Source organism: Sturnira hondurensis, unplaced genomic scaffold (genome assembly GCF_014824575.4).
Source record: "Sturnira hondurensis isolate 20B ecotype Veracruz unplaced genomic scaffold, ASM1482457v3 Scaffold0021354, whole genome shotgun sequence".
In the NCBI taxonomy this organism is placed as follows: domain Eukaryota; kingdom Metazoa; phylum Chordata; class Mammalia; order Chiroptera; family Phyllostomidae; genus Sturnira; species Sturnira hondurensis.
The window spans coordinates 23,409,906-23,431,441 of record NW_028093985.1 but is presented as its reverse complement, the minus strand read 5'-3'; the positions used below and the strand labels follow the sequence as shown (position 1 = coordinate 23,431,441).

General features: G+C 35.8%; 1 protein-coding gene across 1 annotated transcript in view; it reads left to right on the top strand.

Annotated features, from left to right (window-relative positions):
- ST8SIA4 (ST8 alpha-N-acetyl-neuraminide alpha-2,8-sialyltransferase 4) overlaps positions 1–15,242 on the top strand; it is a 95,441-nt gene extending 80,199 nt beyond the window's left edge. Inside the window, exon 5 of the mRNA XM_037032178.1 lies at positions 10,932–15,242. Within this exon, the coding sequence (XP_036888073.1) occupies positions 10,932–11,214 (283 nt within the window). The 3' untranslated portion in view covers positions 11,215–15,242. The remainder of the gene's footprint in view (positions 1–10,931) is intronic.
- Positions 15,243–21,536: the final 6,294 nt, after the last annotated feature.

Sequence of the window (21,536 nt, the reverse complement as noted above, 5' to 3'; positions counted from 1 at the left end):
AAAACTGGGCCCAGCAAGGACGGGCACAGAAGGCCATAGTGGCCTGGATGACAAGAGGGTGCAGAGGATCCTACCTGAAGTTTGGTCGGGGAGGGAATCTCATACCTAGGCATGAAATTGCTGCATAATAAGGTAACTCTAGGTTTATCTTTTTGAAAATCTTCTGGACTTTGTCCCAAAAGGCCTGCATCATTTTATTCTCATACATAAGAACCAGCAATGTATGAGTTTCCAACTGCATCAACTCATTATTGTCTTTTTTATTACAACCATTCTAGCTGATGTGAAAAATATCTCATTGTGGTTTTGACTTACATGTCTTTTATGGTTAATGATGTAGACCATCTTTTCACATGCATATTGGCCATTTATATCCTCTTTGGCAAAACGTCTATTCCTCTGCTCTTTTTTAAGTTGAATATTTTTGTGTATTCAATATTGAGTTGTAAGAGTATTTATATATATTTAGATGCAAGTCCCTAATCAGATATGTCACTTGCAAATATTTTCACCAATTCTATGGGGTTTTTTCTTTTTTTTTGGAACACAGTTTAATATTGGTGAAGTCCAATTTAATTTTTCTATTATCACTTGTGTCTTTAGTGTAATACTTAAGAAGGCTTTACCTAAAGTTGTTACATTATTCCTGTATTTCTTCTAAGAGTTGTAGAGTTTTAGCTCTTAAATTTAGGCCTATGATTCATTTTGAGTAATTTTTGCAAATGGTATGAGGAATGGGTCCAACTTCATTCTTTCAATGTTGCATTTTAACTGAATATTATGGTAAACATCATAATAAGGGCGAGTCTCAGGCAAGGTGCATTTTCTTAAACATTAGCCAGATTTTGTTGTACCATTTTCACCTTCATATTTTTCCCATTGCAAAGAATAGGATATTACGTAATGTAATTGTCTTTACAGCTCTATTCCTGATTGCTTTATTTTGTCTGAAGTACGAGGACATTCTTTTTTCTTTTAAATCTCTACTAATGGTCTTCCATTCAGCAGTTACTTTATAAATGTGATTTATATATTAAGTGATTCTGCTTAAAAATACATTGAAGTAATCAACATTTATTTTTAAATTATTTTAAAATATTTTATTTATTTTTAGAGAGAGGGGAAGGGAAGAAGAATGACAGGGAGAGAAACATCAATGTCTGGTTGCCTCTCATGCACCCCCTACTGGGAACCTGACCTGCAACCCAGGCGTGTGCCCTGACTGGGAATGGAACCCATGACCCTTTGCTTCACAGGCCCACACTGAATCCACTGAAGTACACCAGCCAGGGTGGTATCAGCATTTATTAAAGCTAAAAAAGAGAAAAGGAGGAAAATTGCACTGATCCCTAGATTGGAGTTACATTCAATAAATATTGACATCTGGAGAAAACAGAACAAGTACAAGTTGACATCTGACTTGATGAAAAATATTATAATCACCTTATAGCCCGTAATAGTTTATATAAAAATTTAAAATTGCCCTCTAATTATTTTTGTGGAGCAGAAACACAGCAGTAATATTTCTAGTGACAGGGAGCTTTGGAGTATAATTGAGATCCCCAAACCTGCATCCCTGGTATCCCCTTAGTAATATTCATGGTTTGTTTTCTTTTGTTTTATTTTATTTTGTTTTTAAGCTGGAGGCCCCTTTCCCAAGGTCTTTGCTTATGAAATGTCCTTTACTGAGTGATGAGTTTATGCCAAAGACAACACAATGGTCTAAATAGACAGTTCCTTCAGCATCATACCCTTTATGGCAAGAATAAAAATAGAGAATGATGACCTAAAGTTGACTAAACTCCCCACATGCTATTATGTTGATACTTGTTGGGAAAGCTCTACAGAACTACTCTGAACTTACGTATGGCTATCTTGACTCCATTGCTTCACTGGGCTTTCAGAAGAGCTCTGATCTCTGGCTGATCTTTGTACACTTTGCTAGCAAGCATTTTACATTCTTGAATGGATTATAGATTGCATTTATTTGTCCTTACTCCTCCTGAAATAGATTTTTGCACAGCTCTTATCTGGGAGGTTAACGTAACCTGACTTATTGATGTAAACTAAGCATATACATTTGAAAATACTCTAACTTAAGCTTAAATAAGATCACCAGACCATTAAAAATTGTTTACATTTTCTTATAATAGTAAAATGAACTTTTATTGGGAAATTGTTCTTCTGTTGGCTGAGAAATGTGGAAGTATAGTCTCTAAGTGCCTCCTTGGAATAAATGTTTATGTAAAGGAAAAGCCTGCATGCATAAAGTACAACTATCATTCCTGTCTTCCAATACTGAACTCACTGTTGTTAGGTTTTGGGATTACCCACCCCGACTTGATTTTAAATCCTCCTTTAGTTTTGGTACTACTCCATGTCTTATGAGAAATGATTTTACTGTCTCCTTTTCATCTCAATAAGACAAATGTAAGGTTTTCACAATTGCGGATTTTCAGTAAGCACCTTATAAGAAGGATCATACAAAAGGCACTTCAACATTAACCTTACTTAGCTCCACATCATGCTTCCGAAGGCTGTCCCTCTCCTATGTTGCCAGTATTTCACCATCCAGACATCACCACTTTTTTCATTCTGACAGTTTAGATTTTAATTTCGGTTGTCTTTTAGAATTCATTAGGGTAGAAGAGAAGGTCATTAACACCTAAAGCATTACATCTGCTTAATTTTTTTTGCCATAATCTCCACACTTCATTAGGTTTTTAAGCACTATCTTTGAGAAGTTCTAAAATAGAGTTAGAATACCTTTATATACAATAATTATTTTTAAATTCACCTTCACTAAAATTTTACTAACATATGACACAGTTCTGGTGTAACCCATTTAAATTTCATTCAGGTATCTGATGTGGTAAATAAAATCCAAAGGATTTTTCTGTTTACTTTTGTTTAATTGTTCTAATTGCTTAGCAAAAGTTTATTTTTCTATATTATATCATTCTCTTCCATTAGCTTTATCTTTGAAATTATAGTGGATAGTTTTATAAGTTTTAGATATTAAAATTTTTAATACTAAAAAATTTGTAAGTAAATCTTATTTGTAAACATCACAGAAAAGTTAAAGTGATGTTAAATTTTTCAGCAGGAATGGTTTTATCAAACAGCTAGTTCATAATGTTATTGAAAGGAAATGCTGCGTGTTAGTTAGATCACACATTATAAAAGTGTTAGTAGTGAATGACATCAAGCAAAACATAAAGATTAGACTACTCCCACAGTGGGGTGAATGTTCATGTTGCTCGATATGACATCAGATGACTTGTTAACTTTTACAAATGAGAGTTTTAGATGTGGTAGAAACCATGTTAAGAATCTCATGTTTGGGTTGATCATATGAAACTGAGTAGGTCTGAGGGGTTTGCACAAGGTCACATAGTCAGCTAAGGGCAAAGCAGAGCCAAGACTGTAGCTTTTTCAGGGCTTTCCCCCTGTCGAATATTGTCACGCAGGGATTGCCACACCATGGCTGTGCTCCATTTTTTTAACACCACCAATCTCTAAAATGCCAGCAAAAAGAAACTAAGTAAGCACCCATTAAGCACCTGCTGTGTATTCAGCACTGTGCTAAAATATCATGAGGTAAAATCGATTTATTTATTTCTATCTTATTGTATAATAATGTTGAACTTCTCCATTAGTATGTAGTGAAGCTAACTTTCCAGAGAGACAAATTATTTCTCCATCTTCTCACTTTAAAAATGTGGTAAAAATAAATAACTACCTGGAAATTTTTTTGAAGGCAAGTTTCTTTAAATTTGAATTTTCTTGTACAAACATCATGGAGCCACAGGTCAGGAAGATATTTTCGGAGCCTTTTCTGCAGTCAGTGGTGTAATGGAGCTGGTTTGTGGTGGCTTGCACGAGCTGATCGTGCCACCTCTTCCCATCTCAGTGTTCACTGACATCAGGGGAGAAGCTTGAAATCAGCTGTGATGGGAATATTTACACCACAGAAATGAGCAAATACTGTATATCAGTAACTATCTCTCTTAGTCTCTGCTGTGAAACATTTATCAACGTACCAATGGTGGAGCAAAATTGGACAAGCTTTTTTTCCTTCTTGAGCTATTAAATACTTCTTCTGTGAAGTAAAGATGATAGTATATAGTATAGCATATATCACGGGATTTTATGAGGTTCATGTAAAAGTACTTTGAAACTAAATTTTGAATAAAATCACTAACATCACAGTACTGAGAATTATATATTCACTAATAAAATGAGACACTTGGCAAAACCAACATAGCGTAGGTAGATCTAGAATTTCTTAACATTGCATCTACACATAAACACACTATGGACCTGGCCAGATAAAAAGAAAAAGGATGACATTTCGAGTGAAAGTCAAAGTCTGATTCCTATAGGAGACATCAAAAACCAAATAGCTACCAAGTAGAATATAGAGATTATTGGGTCCACAGTAGTGTTTCTACTGCTCTCCCCAAGCCATAAGTCCCCAACGCCTCTGATGAATCAGGTTTAGGAGGGTGGCAGATGAAACATTTTCCATATGTAGGCTATGAAGGCCTCTGCAGAAAGGATTTTCTGTTTTCTATTTATTGCCTACTTAATAAAGAACTCTGCACACAAACGGCTCATAGAAAAAAATTGACAGGTTGACCTCCCGAGGTTACAAATTTCTGCTTTCATTTTCATGACACTTCAACATATTTTAAGAAGTGTGATTCAAATCTGCATGGAAATCCCTACCCTTTGATTCGGTCACTGCCTTTGGCATTTGCAATGTGGTTAAATGAGTTATTTATCGAAAGTACAAAATCCTCTTCTGATTTCAAACACTTTTGAGAGCGTGCTTAGGAAAAATGTGTCCTGTGTATTTGTCAGCTCTTACTTACCTCTGATTAAAACAAACACTCCAAAAGTGTTTGTGTGAAAAATACCACCAAAAACACTATTAATCACCAAAACACCACATGAATCTTTTATTTTTCTCATGTGAAGTCAGTGTTGAAAATACTGCCAATGACTTGCTTTTTCAAGCTGAATGCCCTTGAGAAGCTAAAGAAATCAATTCCATTTTAGTTACAATCGAAATCATCATAGCCAGCTAGACATGGGCTGAAACCTTGGTTCCGTCACCACCGATCTCCATGAGCTTAAACTGGTTATGTAACCTTTCCAAACCTCGGTTTCTTCATCTGTGAGATAACATCTATTTGTAGTTTGTGGTGAGGATTAAATGAAGAAAAAATCAACAGCATACTTAATGCTCATAACACTGTCTCTGTCCATTGTGAATACTCAGTAAATTATGATTATCATGGTTACTTTTTAATAAATTGTTTATGTTTTTCCTGCTGGGTTTACTCCTAGCTTGCCAAATCATGTAAACTATGTTCCTCTGTCACTCTGTTCCTCACAGGAGAAGTATATTTAAGATCATCACCTTTTCTTCCCTGGAATAATATGTGTTAATTAATTCATGGTGAACCCAATTATTCTAAGTACAGTGCTTGAAGTCATATTTTTCAAAATGACCATCAACCTTACCTTTGTGACAGAACAAATCAACTCATAGTCTTAAAAAAATCACAAACTTTACCAAGAGTTTTGAAAAAATTAAGTTTTATGCAATTTAAAACATGAATTCATGTTTCGTAGCATACTGCAGAGTGGGAGTACAATGAGATGACTATCTGAGTAGTTGAAAGCAAAACATCAGAGATGTTCTGTTTTGGAGCGTGCAGGGGCGACTGCCTTCAGTTTTTTACTGCACTTCCTGTACACACAAATTCTGCCAAAGAATGAACAGACCCGACAAACTGACGAATGTGTAGGACAGAATCCTTGAAAATCCGTATATACTATTCAATATGATAAAATAATTAGTTGTTTAGGGGTGGGATATTCTGGGTGATGAATTATAGAAAGCAAATTCTTTTGTAATATCTCAAGTTTTCATAGGTATTTTAGAACCAGAGGCTGTATTCCACCTTTCATGGACCCTTCCCGTGGAGCCAAGCCCAAAGCCCAGTGTGAGAAGGTTAAACCAGAGAGGAGAAGTGAAGGAGCTGCCTCTGAACTAAGAGTGCGCTGTGTTGTGTAGGTGCTCCACCTCACATTCCAGATAAAAAAATTTCTGGGCTCAAGAATGGAAACTTTGCATGTGATATAACATTAAGTTGACAAGTGTTGGCAGAATGAGATTCCGTACTCTTTATTCAGATTCTTCTAGAAATGTTCATGTTTAATTGTTAGAATAATATTTCAAGAGGAAGAATAGTACTTCTAAATTTCAAGGCTCCTTTGTTTAAATATAAATACAAATTAATCAATATGATGAGTGTGTTGCATGTAATGTTTTTTGCTTTTATTTTTAAACTGTCAGTTGCCTGAAATACTGATATATTTTGACTCATCAGGTGGTTATTATCTAATTTTATTATGAGATAACATATAGCATATTGCTTGCTTTCAAATCAAGCATTCTTGAGTAGCTGCTTTGCATTACATTAAAACCTGGAAGAAGGGAAAGGGAGCAAAACAGGGAGGAGGGAGCCGAGCAGGACCAGTAATGTTTTGGGGACTGTACCGTTTCATGGGGCAGAAGATCTGGAACAGCAGCAGAATCTTATAGGTAGAGAGCATCCCAAAGTCATACAATCCAATGGTTTTGCTTCTCAAGTAAGGAAGTGCAACCTCACCTGTCTAGCCCATATGCAGATACAAAAGGTGCCAAGACAGAAGTGGGATGTGTGAGTAGGACTGAAGAGTGGGTTGTTGTGGGATATTCTGAAGTTCAACTACTGCTTACTCTGTGTCAAGTTCTATGCTACATTCTTCCACACTTACTTTCTTTTTTACATGGTCATAATAAGCTTGCATGTTAAATATTATTAACCAATGTCCAAATAAATATACTAGCTTTTTCAAGGACTTAAAAATATTATTTCACTCCCAGACATTATAAACATAAATATGACCACCTACAGCACACTGATTTGGTGGGCAAAGGTATCCCAAGCATTGAGTGCACCTGAACTAAGAAATGGGACAGTAGATAAGACACCTTGCTGAGCAAGAACAGAGCTTCCATACTGAGTAGTGCAATGATTACATCTATTCAAAAAAAAAAAGATTTAATTTACACATAAAATCTAAGGTGAGTTTGTTTCATGCAAGACAGAGTATTACAATATTAAAACAGAAAGAAAGGGAAAGAGAAAGGGAATTAGTAATATCTGAAAAAAGCCTAACTGATGAATAATATTCTCTGTGTGTCTATGAATGATCACAATATATTTTAATACCCAAAAGTGCCAGGGAAACAAAGGGATGCTGCACATTACAACAGTTATTGTGTTTATGTGATGAATTATAGCTAATATTTTTCTTTTTCATTCACTTTTTTACTTCAGTCTTCTACAAGAAGCCTGCATTTATTTTATAATTTTAAAAATTAATTCATTTATAAAAATAAATACATACATGGAAACAAGATTATTTCCTGACTTGAAAACATGGCTAAATTTTAATCTACAACAAAGAAGAATTTGAGATAAAATTTACAACAGTCGTACTGAATTAGATTATGAATAGTTCATTATTTTATCAATGCAGATGTTTCAACCCGATTTTGTCCTAATTAAGATTAAAAACTTAGTATGCTTTCAAATATGGCTTTCCAAATGTTATTCTGGGCTTTCTCTTTTAAAGTTGACCTGCTAATAGAAGTTTTTTTTAAAGATTTTTTATTTATTTATCTTTAGAGGGTAAGGGAAGGAGAGAAGGAGAGAAACATCAATGTATGGTTGCCTCTCATTATCCCCTGCTGGGAACTGGCCTGCAACCCAGGCATGTGGCCTGACTGGGAATCGAACAGTGATCGTGTGGTTCGCAGGCCCACGCTCAATCCACTGAGCTACACCAGCCAGGGCTGAATTCTGATAGTTAAATTGGCCTATACAATTTCAAGCATAACATTAGATTTATAATAAGCACATAATAAATTATTAGTTAATAATTTCACAGAATGTTATTACCTGTGACTTCATTTCTTGACGTGCTTTAATTTGTTTTAACTTATTTGTTACATGTTGATGTCATTTACTAAGGTCTGTTTTCTCATAATTTCTAAAATTATTCAAAAGTCTAAATGCCATTTAGTTTGTATTTTTATCCAAAAAATATCCTGGAAAATGTGTAATTTATTTACTTTAAAATTATTCAAATTGCTACAAGCCAAATATCGCAAAACTTCATTTCTTCTTCTGCTAACACTTCTAAAGGAAAGGTTATTAATAACAGTATTTCAACTGCATAGATTAAAGCACAGCAAGCTTGTAAAGTATCTCTACTGATTATTTTTAAATAGGACGTTTTGTAATCAGGATTTAGTTTTCAAAACATAAGTTTTATTAATATTAATTAATATTCTAGGTATAATATCCCTATTAAAAATGCACTTATTTCTTCTGTAAAGTACTCACTGAAGTCACATCATAGAGTTGAGAATCATCACAAGCATTATGTTTTTCTATTACATTTTCCTAGGTGTGCTAATATTTCTATCATGCTCATTTTATTTATTTATTTATTTATTTTTAGAGAGAGGGAAAGGGAAGGAGAAAGACTGGGAGAGAAACATCAGTGTGTGGTTGCCTCTCATGTGTCCCTCACTGGGGACCTGGCCTGCAGCCCAGGCATGTGCCCTGACTGGGAGTCGAACCAGCGACCCTTTGCTTCACAGGCCCGTGCTCAATCCACCGAGTCACACCAGCCAGGGCTCTATCATGCTCATTTTTAATGCTTGCTCTGCATTAAGATGTCAGGTACTTGAGAGTAAAAAAGACAACCTCGCTAATTATCTGTGGTATCTCAGAAAGTGCCTGAATCTAACAATGTTGAGTGACATCTCAAATATTTAGGCCAATAATATGGCCTTCAGCATTTGTTTCAACATTAGAGTTGATAATTTGTATTACATATAGAAGTTGCTTTGGTATTTTGTCTATGACCAACCATATTTAAGTACAGTTCAGTAAATCTCACCAGAATTAAGAAATGGAAAGCAATTTTTTATAATATGATCATAGAATCACATTGAATGTGATCTTTCACTCCCATACAAATAAGATAGCATTGTGTTATTGCCCACTACTTATTTTTTCTCTCACCTTAGAATAAGATTAAAATACATAATTCAGTATGACCTTCATATTGCCAAACTATTTCCAATCATTGATACTGCCTGATGAAAATAATAATTTTGTTCACTGAGTTTGAACTTCACCCACTTGAAAAATTTAAAATAAATGCATTTTTAAAACTAACCAACTGTATCTACTGACATTTTTAACCACCCACAGATAACATGGACAAGATTTTCCTATAATAATCACTTGCTTTCTCAGGGCTGAGAGAACTTCAGGCTGTAGCTCAGTCTCTTCTAACTGACATGAAATCGGTGTTGATGGTTTTGTCATGGCGATACCAATATGGGTGGTGTGGTTTCTGCTTGTTCAGCTATCTTTAGATCGAAAACAAATTCTTAGATGTTCTTCTCTGAAAGTTCTTTATGAACCTTTACTGAGAATAGGCTTTCTTGAAACACTTGTGATAACCAAAGGTCAATAATGCTTTTCACATTGCTTAGATCATTTCAGCATGCGACCCAGGAAAAAAATAAAATGTGAAAGGCGATTCTGGTTTGAGGGAGGGGGTCAAAAGAAAAAAAAAAAGGAATGATAATGATAAAGTGTATTTTCCTGTTTTTGATGTTTTTAGTGAGGTTTGAAAGCCCAATATTTCTCCATCAAATGAAATAAAATAAAATTTTGTTTTTTCGTATTCAGTAGTCTAGATATATTTGTTCTTCCCTGAAAAGCTTGAAGAATCATTTTTGAATAAGAAATAATATCATGTAAAATCTAAGGCAAGTATTTAACTACAGCAACAACCAGAATCCAGCAACCTCCCCTTACATTTGAATGGCAGAGGGCGTATTTCCCTGAATAGAAGCTGTCAATCAAAACCAAAATTTAAAAAAAAAACACACAATGTATTTATTGTTGGATAATTTTGAAAGTAACACAAAATGTATACCCTTACTCTTTAGCAGGAGGTAATGTGTATGTGGAAAACTACTGGAAACCCCCTTCCACTCCAGATGTGATGATTAACTTCTTGTGTCTACCTGCACTCTTGTCAAGTGAACAAAGTGTGGCAACAGTTATGGGCCCGAACACGCCGGAGTATTTTATTACCTTTTTAAAATGAATAGCATGAAATATTTATCATCCCTGAATTATGTTTTACCAATTTTACAAAATGTTAAACTGCATAAATGGTGGGCTAGTTACAAATCTAAGTGTGTTATGCTGTTGTGTGGGTGGAGACAGGATTTTAATTAGCCTTTATAAAGTGCGACTCAGACAACCGACATTGAATAGGTCAGCACAATACAGGTAAAGCATTTATTTGTTTGAATTTTTAATTTAACTATGAGATTTTGAAAAAACTATAAACTTAGTTTTAAGTTCCCTTTTCCCTGGAGAGTCACTTTGTCACAGCCTGTGGCTGTGTCTCTCACAGCACGTTTCACACTTCCTGAGAACAGTCCACTCTGTAGAGTTTGCAAATGTTTGCTACTATTTTATTTTAAATACAGGATTACACAGCAGTATTTATGTACATTTCAGGTGACCTGGCTAATTATGTGACCTCAAAAATAACCAAGAAAATCAAGGATTAAGGAAAATAAAGTAGATGCATTAGCATTCTAGATGCTTAACAAATATATTCCTTCAGTAATACTTTGAATGTCATTCATAAAGATATTTTTCAAGTTTCATTTTCATTTACCTTAATTATATATAGTATATTTGCTATAGATGTTGTTGTATGATTCTCTAAATTCTTGTTTCTGTGTTGTGTGTGTATTTTTCCAGTTACTGGCTGACAAACAAAGTTCCCATCAAAAGACCCAGTACAGGCCTCCTCATGTACACACTTGCAACAAGATTCTGTGATGAAATTCACCTGTATGGATTCTGGCCATTCCCTAAAGATTTGAATGGAAAAGCTGTCAAATATCATTACTATGATGACTTAAAATATAGGTACTTTTCTAATGCAAGTCCTCACAGAATGCCATTAGAATTCAAAACATTGAATGTGCTACATAATAGAGGCGCTCTGAAACTGACAACAGGGAAGTGTGTAAAGCAATAAAGCACATTTGGAAACAGACAAGCTGAATATGCACTTCTTTTCTGAAGACGCTTCCTAAGATTTGAAAATAGGATCCAAAACAACTCTGGGTTTCCGCATTCACCAATGACCTGAAAGGTGATAGAGGACATTCTTGAGAAATCCACTACCAGCTGATGAAAAACCTGTAAAGTGCTCTAAAAATTAAATATCTTGACTTCAAGGGTCCTAGTAAGTGCCACTTCCACGAAGAACACAGTTTGAATGTATAATCAGTACTGTTTACAAGATCTAACAATGCATTCGTCATTAGTTACCGAGGCAAAGATGTTCAGCACTGTCCGTCTGCCACTGCAACGCCAAGCACAGGAGAAGAGGAACCCAGGAACACAACTCTGCCCTTGGGGACATTAACCATTCTTGTCAGCAGATAGGAAGATGCAAACAGTTTGATCAGTGAGATTCATAAATTTTAACAACTCGAGCAAATGCCTTCAGTTGAGACTCTGAGTCGTATCATGAATTTTATTTTTCTGTTCCTGTTTTTGTCTGTCTGGAATCTCTTTTGGATTGGGTATTTGGGGTGCTTAGAAATCTTTTCTAAGACAAATGTGAACGAGATAAATAACCAAGTGATCATGTTTAAAGTTCTTACATTTTTAGAGAGCAATCACACAATGTCTTTGATAAAAAGGTTTATTTTGCACAACTGTAAACCTCCAGATTTTTTTCCATTGGTGTAGAAGGTACCAGCTAAACTGTACCATTCAGTAATCTTGAGACATTCTAAAGGAAAGGTGTTCTATGTCACCCGAGGTGGTAATATTAGCTGAAAAAAAATGTACTTTTGGTACCAAAGATTATACTGATGTTTCTACACAACAAACCATTCTCCTTCCATTAAAATAATATATTAATGTGTTATTATATCAATGTGAAAGTATTCTTTAGATATTTTAAATTTTCCAAACTCAAAACTTCCACAGTTTTTACATTTCACAATAACTCTGTGGAAGCATTCTGCCCTTTAGAATAAATGTTTGACTGACAGGGCCGAAACGTGACTTCCAGTTCTTTTGTGTCCTCCCCCGTATTGAAATGAAAAGATTGGCATGCTCTTCATACTATAGTTAAATGTCCTTAGTGCAAGAATAACATGACTAATGAGACTGCTGTTTCCCTAACAGGGATGATCCATTTGAAGCGGTTTAGCACTGAAACTATGTGTCAGTATTTTGCACTTTGTATGAATTAAATTTACCAACATTTTTCTGTGGTTAAATTTATTCATGTTATCATATTAATGTGTTTTCAAAAAAGCACATGGAATTATGAATAAAGTAATTTGAAATGTTTTAGCATATAACAGAATTGACCAATAGGCCTGTTTACTGGAAACTTATCCTAAACTGGTAGGTAATTCTGATGGTAAATTGTTTCTCCCAAAAGCAGAAGTACTCTGTTCCCACTTCTACTCTTGGCCTGAAACAACTTAGATGACTTCTTGTTTTTTCAGGCAAGATGGTCTGAGGAAAGAAGAACAGCATGCAGAATATGTATGTTTTGTTCATTAGGGAAGACAGCGTGAAAAATAGATTAAAAAGCATGGAGAATGTATATGCATATGTTACCATGAAAAAGGATATTCACAGTAGTACAGCTCTCAATATATTAATGATATGTGGTATTATTTTTTAAAAAATATGGTAGAACTGTGTGATATAGAAGACTATATTTTCTGAGAATTCATGTGTCTCTAAAGAAACAAAATAGAATGAATAAAGGAGATGCATAGCTAAAAGTGGGTAGAGCATAATGTACTTTTATCATTAACCTCTTATCTATTGGAAATTTTAAAAGAGTTAGGCACATATTTTGAATGTGAAGTTTAAAAGTCTGATTGGTTTAATAAATCAAATGTAGGTAGGTGATTTATAGAACCTTAATTTTTACAGTTTGCATATTAGTTGTTTAAATAGCCTTTAATTTAAATTTAATGGAAATTTTGAAGTCACAAGTAAATTCTTAGAGGTAAAATTCATCTCAGAAGTCATTGAAAGTATGTCTTAAAAAGCAGCAGAGAGGCCACAGCAAAAGCATCCCAGCCATCCCCTGTTCTGTGCATTGAAGTTTATCTCATAGATGCATTGAGTAGTGCCTTTTTAGCTTCACATTGTGTTGCCACACTATGCGTTGTGTTTTCTAAATATGTTGCCCAGTTCTGAAAATGTCCAGCGTATAAAAAGGGCTTCAGTTTCAACTGAGACTACTTTTGTTCATCTCAGGGAACTTTTAATACTCAAGAATAAATTCAATTAAAAGCATTTAGTGTTCAAAGAATATAAACTTCACATGGTCACTCCATTCCCTGTTGTGTACCTTTCCACTCTCTGGTGCCCCTCAAGGTCGACTGTGGCCTCCCTATAGGGGTGGGGCAAGGAGATCACAGGAGGCTGACAGCAAGAAGAAGGAAAAGATTTGAGATTTAACCAATGTGGGGGCAAAAGGGATCTTGATGAAATTAAATTATAAATACATACTTGAAATATCGAGGTGTTTTTTCTTTTGTACTATTATATGTTCACAGCTTTAGTTGGGTTTTTTTTTATTTCTTTTTCATGATTTAACCCTTTACTGACAAACGCTCAGGCAGCTGATTGTGAACTGTTCCTGTCCCTTAGAAAGCGTGGTTGTGTGCTGTTGACATGAATGGGCCATGGAAACATTTTCATCATTACTACCCAGGCTGTTCTATATTTACTATTACATTGCTGGAATTAAAAACAATGAATCAGTGACAGAATTTTCTGGGCAAGTCTAATTATTCAGCCCACGGGACTGATGAAATTACTGTGGAAGCTTTTTTATCTGAAAGAAGGTACTGGGCATCCCAATGTCTTTATGTAGTATATATCATAGGAAATGTATATCACTGCGTAATGGGAATTTCTACATATATGCTTACAGAAGTGGTTCATTTCAATAATGCTATGCTTGCACTGGGGGCATAGTGGTGAGCATAGCAGCCTTCTACATGCTACGGACAGTGTACATACCAAGTAGTCATTAAGCTACTACACAGGAAAAGGGTGAGCAAAGTAATTTATTTCTAATTGAGCCAGTTAGTCACAATACACACAGTGTTGTATTGGTTCATAAAAGAGTTGTTTTTACGTGGTTACTGTTGAGAGTAGCTGTAATTGTGGAAGGGATGTAGGAAGGGTTAAATAGAGTTAGTTGTTACCTCTACAAGTTTGAAATTTCCCCACTTTCAATATACCAATGTTTTGAAAGTTGAGTTAAAGGAGGTTATTGTTTGCATTTAATGGAGGAAAATCCAAATAAAGTCCACCTAGAAATAGATATTTTATTATATATGTGCTATAGATATATCTATATAGTACAAATAGATGTGTAGTGCATATATACAATGTTATATATGTGTGTTTGTGTGTATACACACTGAGCCTGTAATATACACACATTAGATTTGTGTTAAGCTAACATCTTCAGGGGTGGCACTGAGAAGCACTCTGGAGATAAGACCACTTTGGGATAAAGAAGTCCTTTTGAGACTTCGGTTACTAATCTGCTTTAAGAGGAATCTACTTTATAACTGAATTCTATGTTGTCCATACCTAGAGTTACAATAAGGGTCTAGTCTGTCCAAATGTTTAAAAAGAGAAAAATTAAAATTAAAAAAATCTTCAAGCTAGCAATGTATTTGAATTGCAGTTTTCAGATTGTGGCTTTGGGCCCTGTGTCTCCCATTTAAGTGGCACCTTTTAATAGACACTGTTTCTTTGTGTAGGTAAAAGCACAAGTGGTTCAGATGTATATAACAGGAAAAAAAAGTTTACAGAGACAGCACTGCTGCACAGAGTGATTGCTACTGAGTATTTCTTATGTACTTTGTGAAATTGAAAGATAAGGTTTATTCTGTCAGATTCATCATGTTCAACACTGTTTCCCTATCGTTTATGTATAGCAACTGGTGTTACTGTTTTATCGTTTGTAAAATTGTAAAATAAATTAAATCCCCCTTTTTTTCAATTTTTCTTTTGTTTCTTATATACAAGCCCTTGGTGGTACTTTGTACATCAATATAAGGTCCTAGTTTTTAACAAGCTTTTGTCTTCCCTGCCTCTCAGCCTCAGCCATTGGCAATTTGGCATTTATTTGAAAGTATATGCACAGGGCTAAGAACAAAATCAAAAGCCCATGAACAGCAGGAAATCCTTAGCAATTTTATGTGTGGTGCATTCTGTTTGCCATTGAAGAAATGAAATATTACACAAGTTAGTCATTTAAATTCAATTTTCAGAGCTACTGACTGCTGTCAGTCAGTCACCAGAGCTTCACGGTGGGAGAGGCCAATGGTTTCTTACACATTCACTGCCCATGCTTAAAGCAGCCCTTTGACTTGCGATTTCAACTGCTATTACACCCACTTGGATGTTCATCTTCCAGGAGATGACTCTGGAAAGCTACATGGCTTTCTCTAACTAGCTGGTCTATGTTTTCAGACTCTGCACTATTGTCTCCATTAAGTATTACATAAGATTATTTTTAGCATTCTGTAATTTTGAAACATGTGCTAGAGACCAGCAGCAAACCATTAACAATGGTTAATGAATATGGGTCTTATTTACATTTTCTTATTAACCTTTAATCTCAAAGATCCATACACTATTGGTCACTTGTATCTATCTAACTTGAGGATATAATCAGATCTTATTATAAAACTGAGGTGCATATTGCAAATATCCCAGCAATACAGGNCTCCATTAAGTATTACATAAGATTATTTTTAGCATTCTGTAATTTTGAAACATGTGCTAGAGACCAGCAGCAAATCATTAACAATGGTTAATGAATATGGGTCTTATTTACATTTTCTTATTAACCTTTAATCTCAAAGATCCATACACTATTGGTCACTTGTATCTATCTAACTTGAGGATATAATCAGATCTTATTATAAAACTGAGGTGTATATTGCAAATATCCCAGCAATACAGATTAGATTAAATGAAAGGTTGTATGACTTTTGGAGGTTCAGAATCTGAACCCATGTGATCAGCCTAATTTCAGTGTCCATGTCTTAACCACCGCATTTGGATGCTGCCTCTTAAACTGGCAAGAATTCCCTGGGAAACTTAAGTTTGCAAATAAATTAATATTTAATGAGCACAGCCCAAGAGTATAGGTACATATATAGGAGGGGGTATATAATTTGGCTTTAGGACAGTGTAGTGTATGGCCCCTGCCCCTAAAGAGCACACTCATCTCTAATGATGAGATATGTGCCTTCTAGAGCCGCGGCTTTCCCCTGGACAGTGCGGCACAGATACTGCTGGTTCTTGCTCCAAATTCTTCTTATAATTTTTTCATACAAGCTGGATTACTTATGTTAGAATCTGACTTCATGGATCACAAAATTTACTACATTACAGCTATTTTAAAGTCTAATGTGAGGTTCCTATACAAACATTTTGTTTGAATTTGGGTGTCTCATTCATCTCCATTAGCAACTATTTACAGGAATATCTTAAGGTTGGACTTGTGCAGATAGCTAAATTCATCCATTTTACATTAATTTTTAAAACAAATTTCTCTCATATCCTGGAAAAGGAAGTAACTTCATCTTCAAATTAAGGGGGCAGCTAATGGCTCCCATTACATATGATCTTTATTCTGCGCAAGCCTATGCAAGTATTTTTTAAACAAAGGAAAGAAAACCTCAGATAAAAGAATAAAATTATAGTTTGATCCATTCCTAAAGATATGGTTCTGTCACTTCATTGTTAATTTATCAAACCTCAATAAGCAAATAATATGAAAGAGCTGAATGCCAATATAAATATCCTTTTTTCTTTTTCTTTTTTTGCTTCCAGATTGCTGATTTCTGGTTTAATCACCAGAGTAGTTTCTCATGTAAACACAAGAGAGTATTAGTCCAGGATTTGCTCCAGGAAAATGTGCTCAGTGAATGACAATTCTGTATGTCTCTCCCTTGGAGATTCAGAAAATGCATTAACATAGAAAAAGTCTGAGAATATTAGCAATAAAGACATTTTTACTGTTTAAAAAGTCATAGATAATTTTTGTGAATTATGAAATTGCTTTACAGGTTATATTTGGGATAACATTTCTGAATATAACAATACAAGATAACTGAAAAGACCTGTGGTTAGAAAGGCTGATGGTGACTTTACTCAGCGTTGTCTTTCCCCATAGACCAAAATATTTTCTTAATAATATTTTCAAATATGAAAAAATTTAACCTGATCTTTAGTGTCAAAAATTTTATATTAATTTTTACATTAACAATTACTCTTTCTAAAATATTATACCATGGCTAAATTCTTAAGAACAGTCCCAAAGTTAAATTTTATTGCTCATTCTAAGCAATGGGCACAGACTAGTTAGCATTAAGACACCCATAGCACAGGAAGAAAAAAAATGCTATGAGGTGCTAATTTGCATTTCTAGAACAACTCAGTATTTTACAGTTAGCTCTCCCCCTGCTGTCTGTCCAGCCAGCTTCCTTACCTCCAAAGCCCCATCACCACGCAGATGGGCTGTCTGTGAGCACATCTGCCAATGCTGCCACAGTGTAAACACACTCAGCTGGTAGCAGATGTTTTCCAGGAAAGATTGCTACCGCTGGAGTTGTTCTGCTTCGGATTCTGTGTCCGTGGATCTCCATGACTGGGCATAAGGTCATTGTGTTCAAAAAGATCATTTGTCTCTCAGGTACAGAACAATAACAGGGCAAACGCTGGCTCAACTGTTTGGTGTTACCATGTGCACAGACGCAGATATGCCTCAGAAGGCTCTGCTAATAAGTCAAGATATTTCTTTGTTAAAATATAAGCCTTTAGAAGGCTGTTTGGCTGAGCTCTTCAAAGGTAAAACATGGCCTTAGCAAAAGAAAAATAAATACGATCTTTGATTTTCTGTGGCCATTGTTGTAATGGTTAGTGTTCCTGTGAGTTGTTATAATAATTGTGTGTACTCATAGCTTTCATTCCTACTTTATATCAATATACTAGACATGGAGTAATTTGATTTAATTCGATAGACACTGATGGAGTGTTTTTCTTATGTGAGTTTATAAATTCATTAATAGAGATAGATTTGAAAATTTCTTGCTGGTATGTGTAAACTAAAATTACTATGTCTTATAAATGGTTATAGTTATTGGGCATTTATAAAGTAATGCCACCTATTAGTAACTGAACCAAACATGGGAAATACCTATCCTCATGGTTATCAAAATTTAGATAGAAAAGACATCCAAGATAATAAGTGGTCCCATCCCTTGGTGACAGATGTTCTATTGCTAAAATGCCCAGAGAGTTAGGGGAGCACGGAGGAGGCCAGGCAGAAGGTGCAGGCTATACCGAGCACGGTTTGTACTCATGTGGCACATACTCCATTAAGATGGGAGATCCAAAGAACAGGTGCTAGCTGGATTTAGATTATTTTTATTAATCTAATCAGTAGGGTTTGAGAAACCATTATACAAAACCCTAGAAATACCCAACAATCCCTGCTTATAGAAATTACACAATTTCTACCCCTGCCCCTGATCACCCTTTACCCAGAATCAATCAAATTACAAGTTTAAATAATACTGAAGTCTACCCTAAACCAAGCACTTACCACCAAAGCCAAGTAACTGAAGAGCTATTGGCATTATCCCTTGTACAAGAGTCTCCCTTCCAATTATCTCTTAACATTTACTTTGTGCTTCCAGCTGAAAGAAATACAGCATCAAAGAAAACGTCTTGTACTTGCTTCAAAGTGATGACTTTTAAAACTGACCTATTTCTGTCACTTCAATGCATGTTACCAAATTATTATAACTTTTAAATTTGACTTTGGGGTGACCCCAGAATTTGGAAATCCACCTGCCTAAACTGTCTAAGATACAGAATATGAGGTTTTGAATATGACCTCTCATTCAGTGACCGCAACTTCTCTCTCCTCTGCCAGCTCCGTTTACGTTCCTACCCAAAATGTGTTTCTGGATTTTCTTCCTCTACTTTCACCTCCACAACTCTAGAGATCGTATCTATTCTGATGCTTTGTACACGGAGGGAAGCACGGATAAGTGAAGGCAGTAATAAAGTTGAGGAATCTATTCAGAGAAGAGTGTGCATATTCATAGTTTAGAGTCCCTTGAAAACACGGCTCAACGGTCTTTTAATGCAAATAGTCAGTTGGGCAAATGCTTCCAGGAAACAGAATCGAAGACCCAGGGTGCCACAGACTGATTATGTCTCCCTCCAAAGTTGGTGTTAGAACCTGATTCTCAGTGTAATGGCACTTGGAGGTGGGGCCTTCGGGAGCTGATTAGGTCATAAGCATGGATCTCTCATAAATGGAATCAGTGCATTTAATAGAAGAAATCCTAGGCTGCTGCCTCACCTCCTACACCACATGAGGACGCAGCAGGAAGGTGGCTGACTGAATCAGGAAACAGGCTCTCACCAGACAGCAAATCTGCAGGTGCTTTGATTTTGGACTTCACAGCTTCCAGAACTTGTTATTTATGAGCCACCTGGTCTAATATGTTTAGTTATGTCAGACTGAAGGGACCAAGATGGACTGAAAGTGTAACAGGAAAGGAAAGAAAGCCCATAAAAAGGTATGCTTTCAAAATGACTGCTTCTGTAGATACTGGGTGCTCAATCCCACTTGGACTAACTGAGAAAACTTTTAATTAATGAGGATCTCAGAATTCAAGGGATGTAAAAAGGAAGCAATTGCCCATCAGACTCTCTTCCCAGTGAGAGTTTCTCTATGAGTCATAAACTCCCAGAACTTCTGAGTTATACCTGTGAATTCTAAACTAGCTCCCACAGGTATTCCAAAGCATATAGCAGAGACACACCCAATGCAGTCTGACCTGAGGCACTGTCTGCACAGTACTGTTTGCTGAATCAGTGACTGGAATTAGAGGTGAGGCAGAAAAATTTTGAGGTAGTGGACAAGGGGTTTAATATGATAATTCTAGTGCATCATTTGCATCAGTTGGTGCCCTCCATTATTCCAATCCATAACAAACTCTTCAAACAGTTAGACTGCTATAAACTTTACAGAAGAGTTTACAGAAGAGGAGTAGTTTGGCAGTTATAGTCCCATGAACTATGAGTCATTTCAACTCACTAGTTGTTATTCATGATCTCTTTTATTTATTATTTATTTATTTACTTTAAGACAGAGGGGAAGTGAGGGAGAAATAGAGGAGGAGAAACATCAATGCATGGTTGCCTCACCCGCGCCCCCCACCAGGTACCTGGGCAGCAACCCAGGCGTGTGTGCTGACCGGGAATTGAACTGGTGACCCCCCCGGTTCGCAGGCTGGCACTCCATACATTCTGCCACACCAGCCAAGGCCATTATCTCTTTTCTTAAAGCTGCTCACTTCAGCTAGTGTGGATTTCTTGCCTAAGGGTGACCCAAGTCCTCCAGGAGTCTGAGTACTTAGTTGACCTCTATGTGGTGGACCATGATTGCTGGAATTGTCCACTCAGATCTATTTCTGGGCACTGCATCCAGTGAATGTTCTGGGTCCCAGATATATTTTTCCCTTTCCCCATTGTATTATGGTAGTAATCTTAACATCAAGTTCAGTGAGATCTTTACTGTGACCCCTGAAAGAAACATTCCCCCAGGATTTATAATCTGTTTAACAGAGTCTAAATTGTAAGTCTAAACACAAATTTCCAAAGTAGATTGACAGGGAAAATGGGTAGAGAAGCCAATGGTACTTTTATTACTTGGTTATGAGACTAGTGTTCTTGGAATTAGGAACACAGCACCATATATTGCTATTATTTTAATGCATATTATGCATCTTAAACAGCAGCATGCCAAACCTGCATGGTGCCTTGGCTCTGAGCTGTCATTTTACTGAGAATTCATTCCTCTATCATACTTGTCAGCCCTTTGTGGTAATCAGGTGTGTGGTGAGACAGACTCATTCCATGGTAATAGTAATGCATCTATTGCCTCACCTTATTTCATAAAATTGTCTTATTAGTCTAAAGAAACTTGCAGAACCCTACCCCAGTAAATTAGGGATTTTTTTAAGAGCCTGATGGCAAAGTTGGCAGAAGCATTATGAATAGAAAAGCAAATCTATATCTAGAATTATGTCAATTCTGGTAAGGTTAAATTGCGGCCTCCTCTAATGTTAAAAGGGTCTAATGCAAAAAGGCCTAGGAATTTCACCTTGTATCATTTCAACATGCTTCCAAATTGTTCAACTTGAATTAATACCATATGGAGGGCCCACATCGGTTGCTGTCATTGACAGGTTGTACATG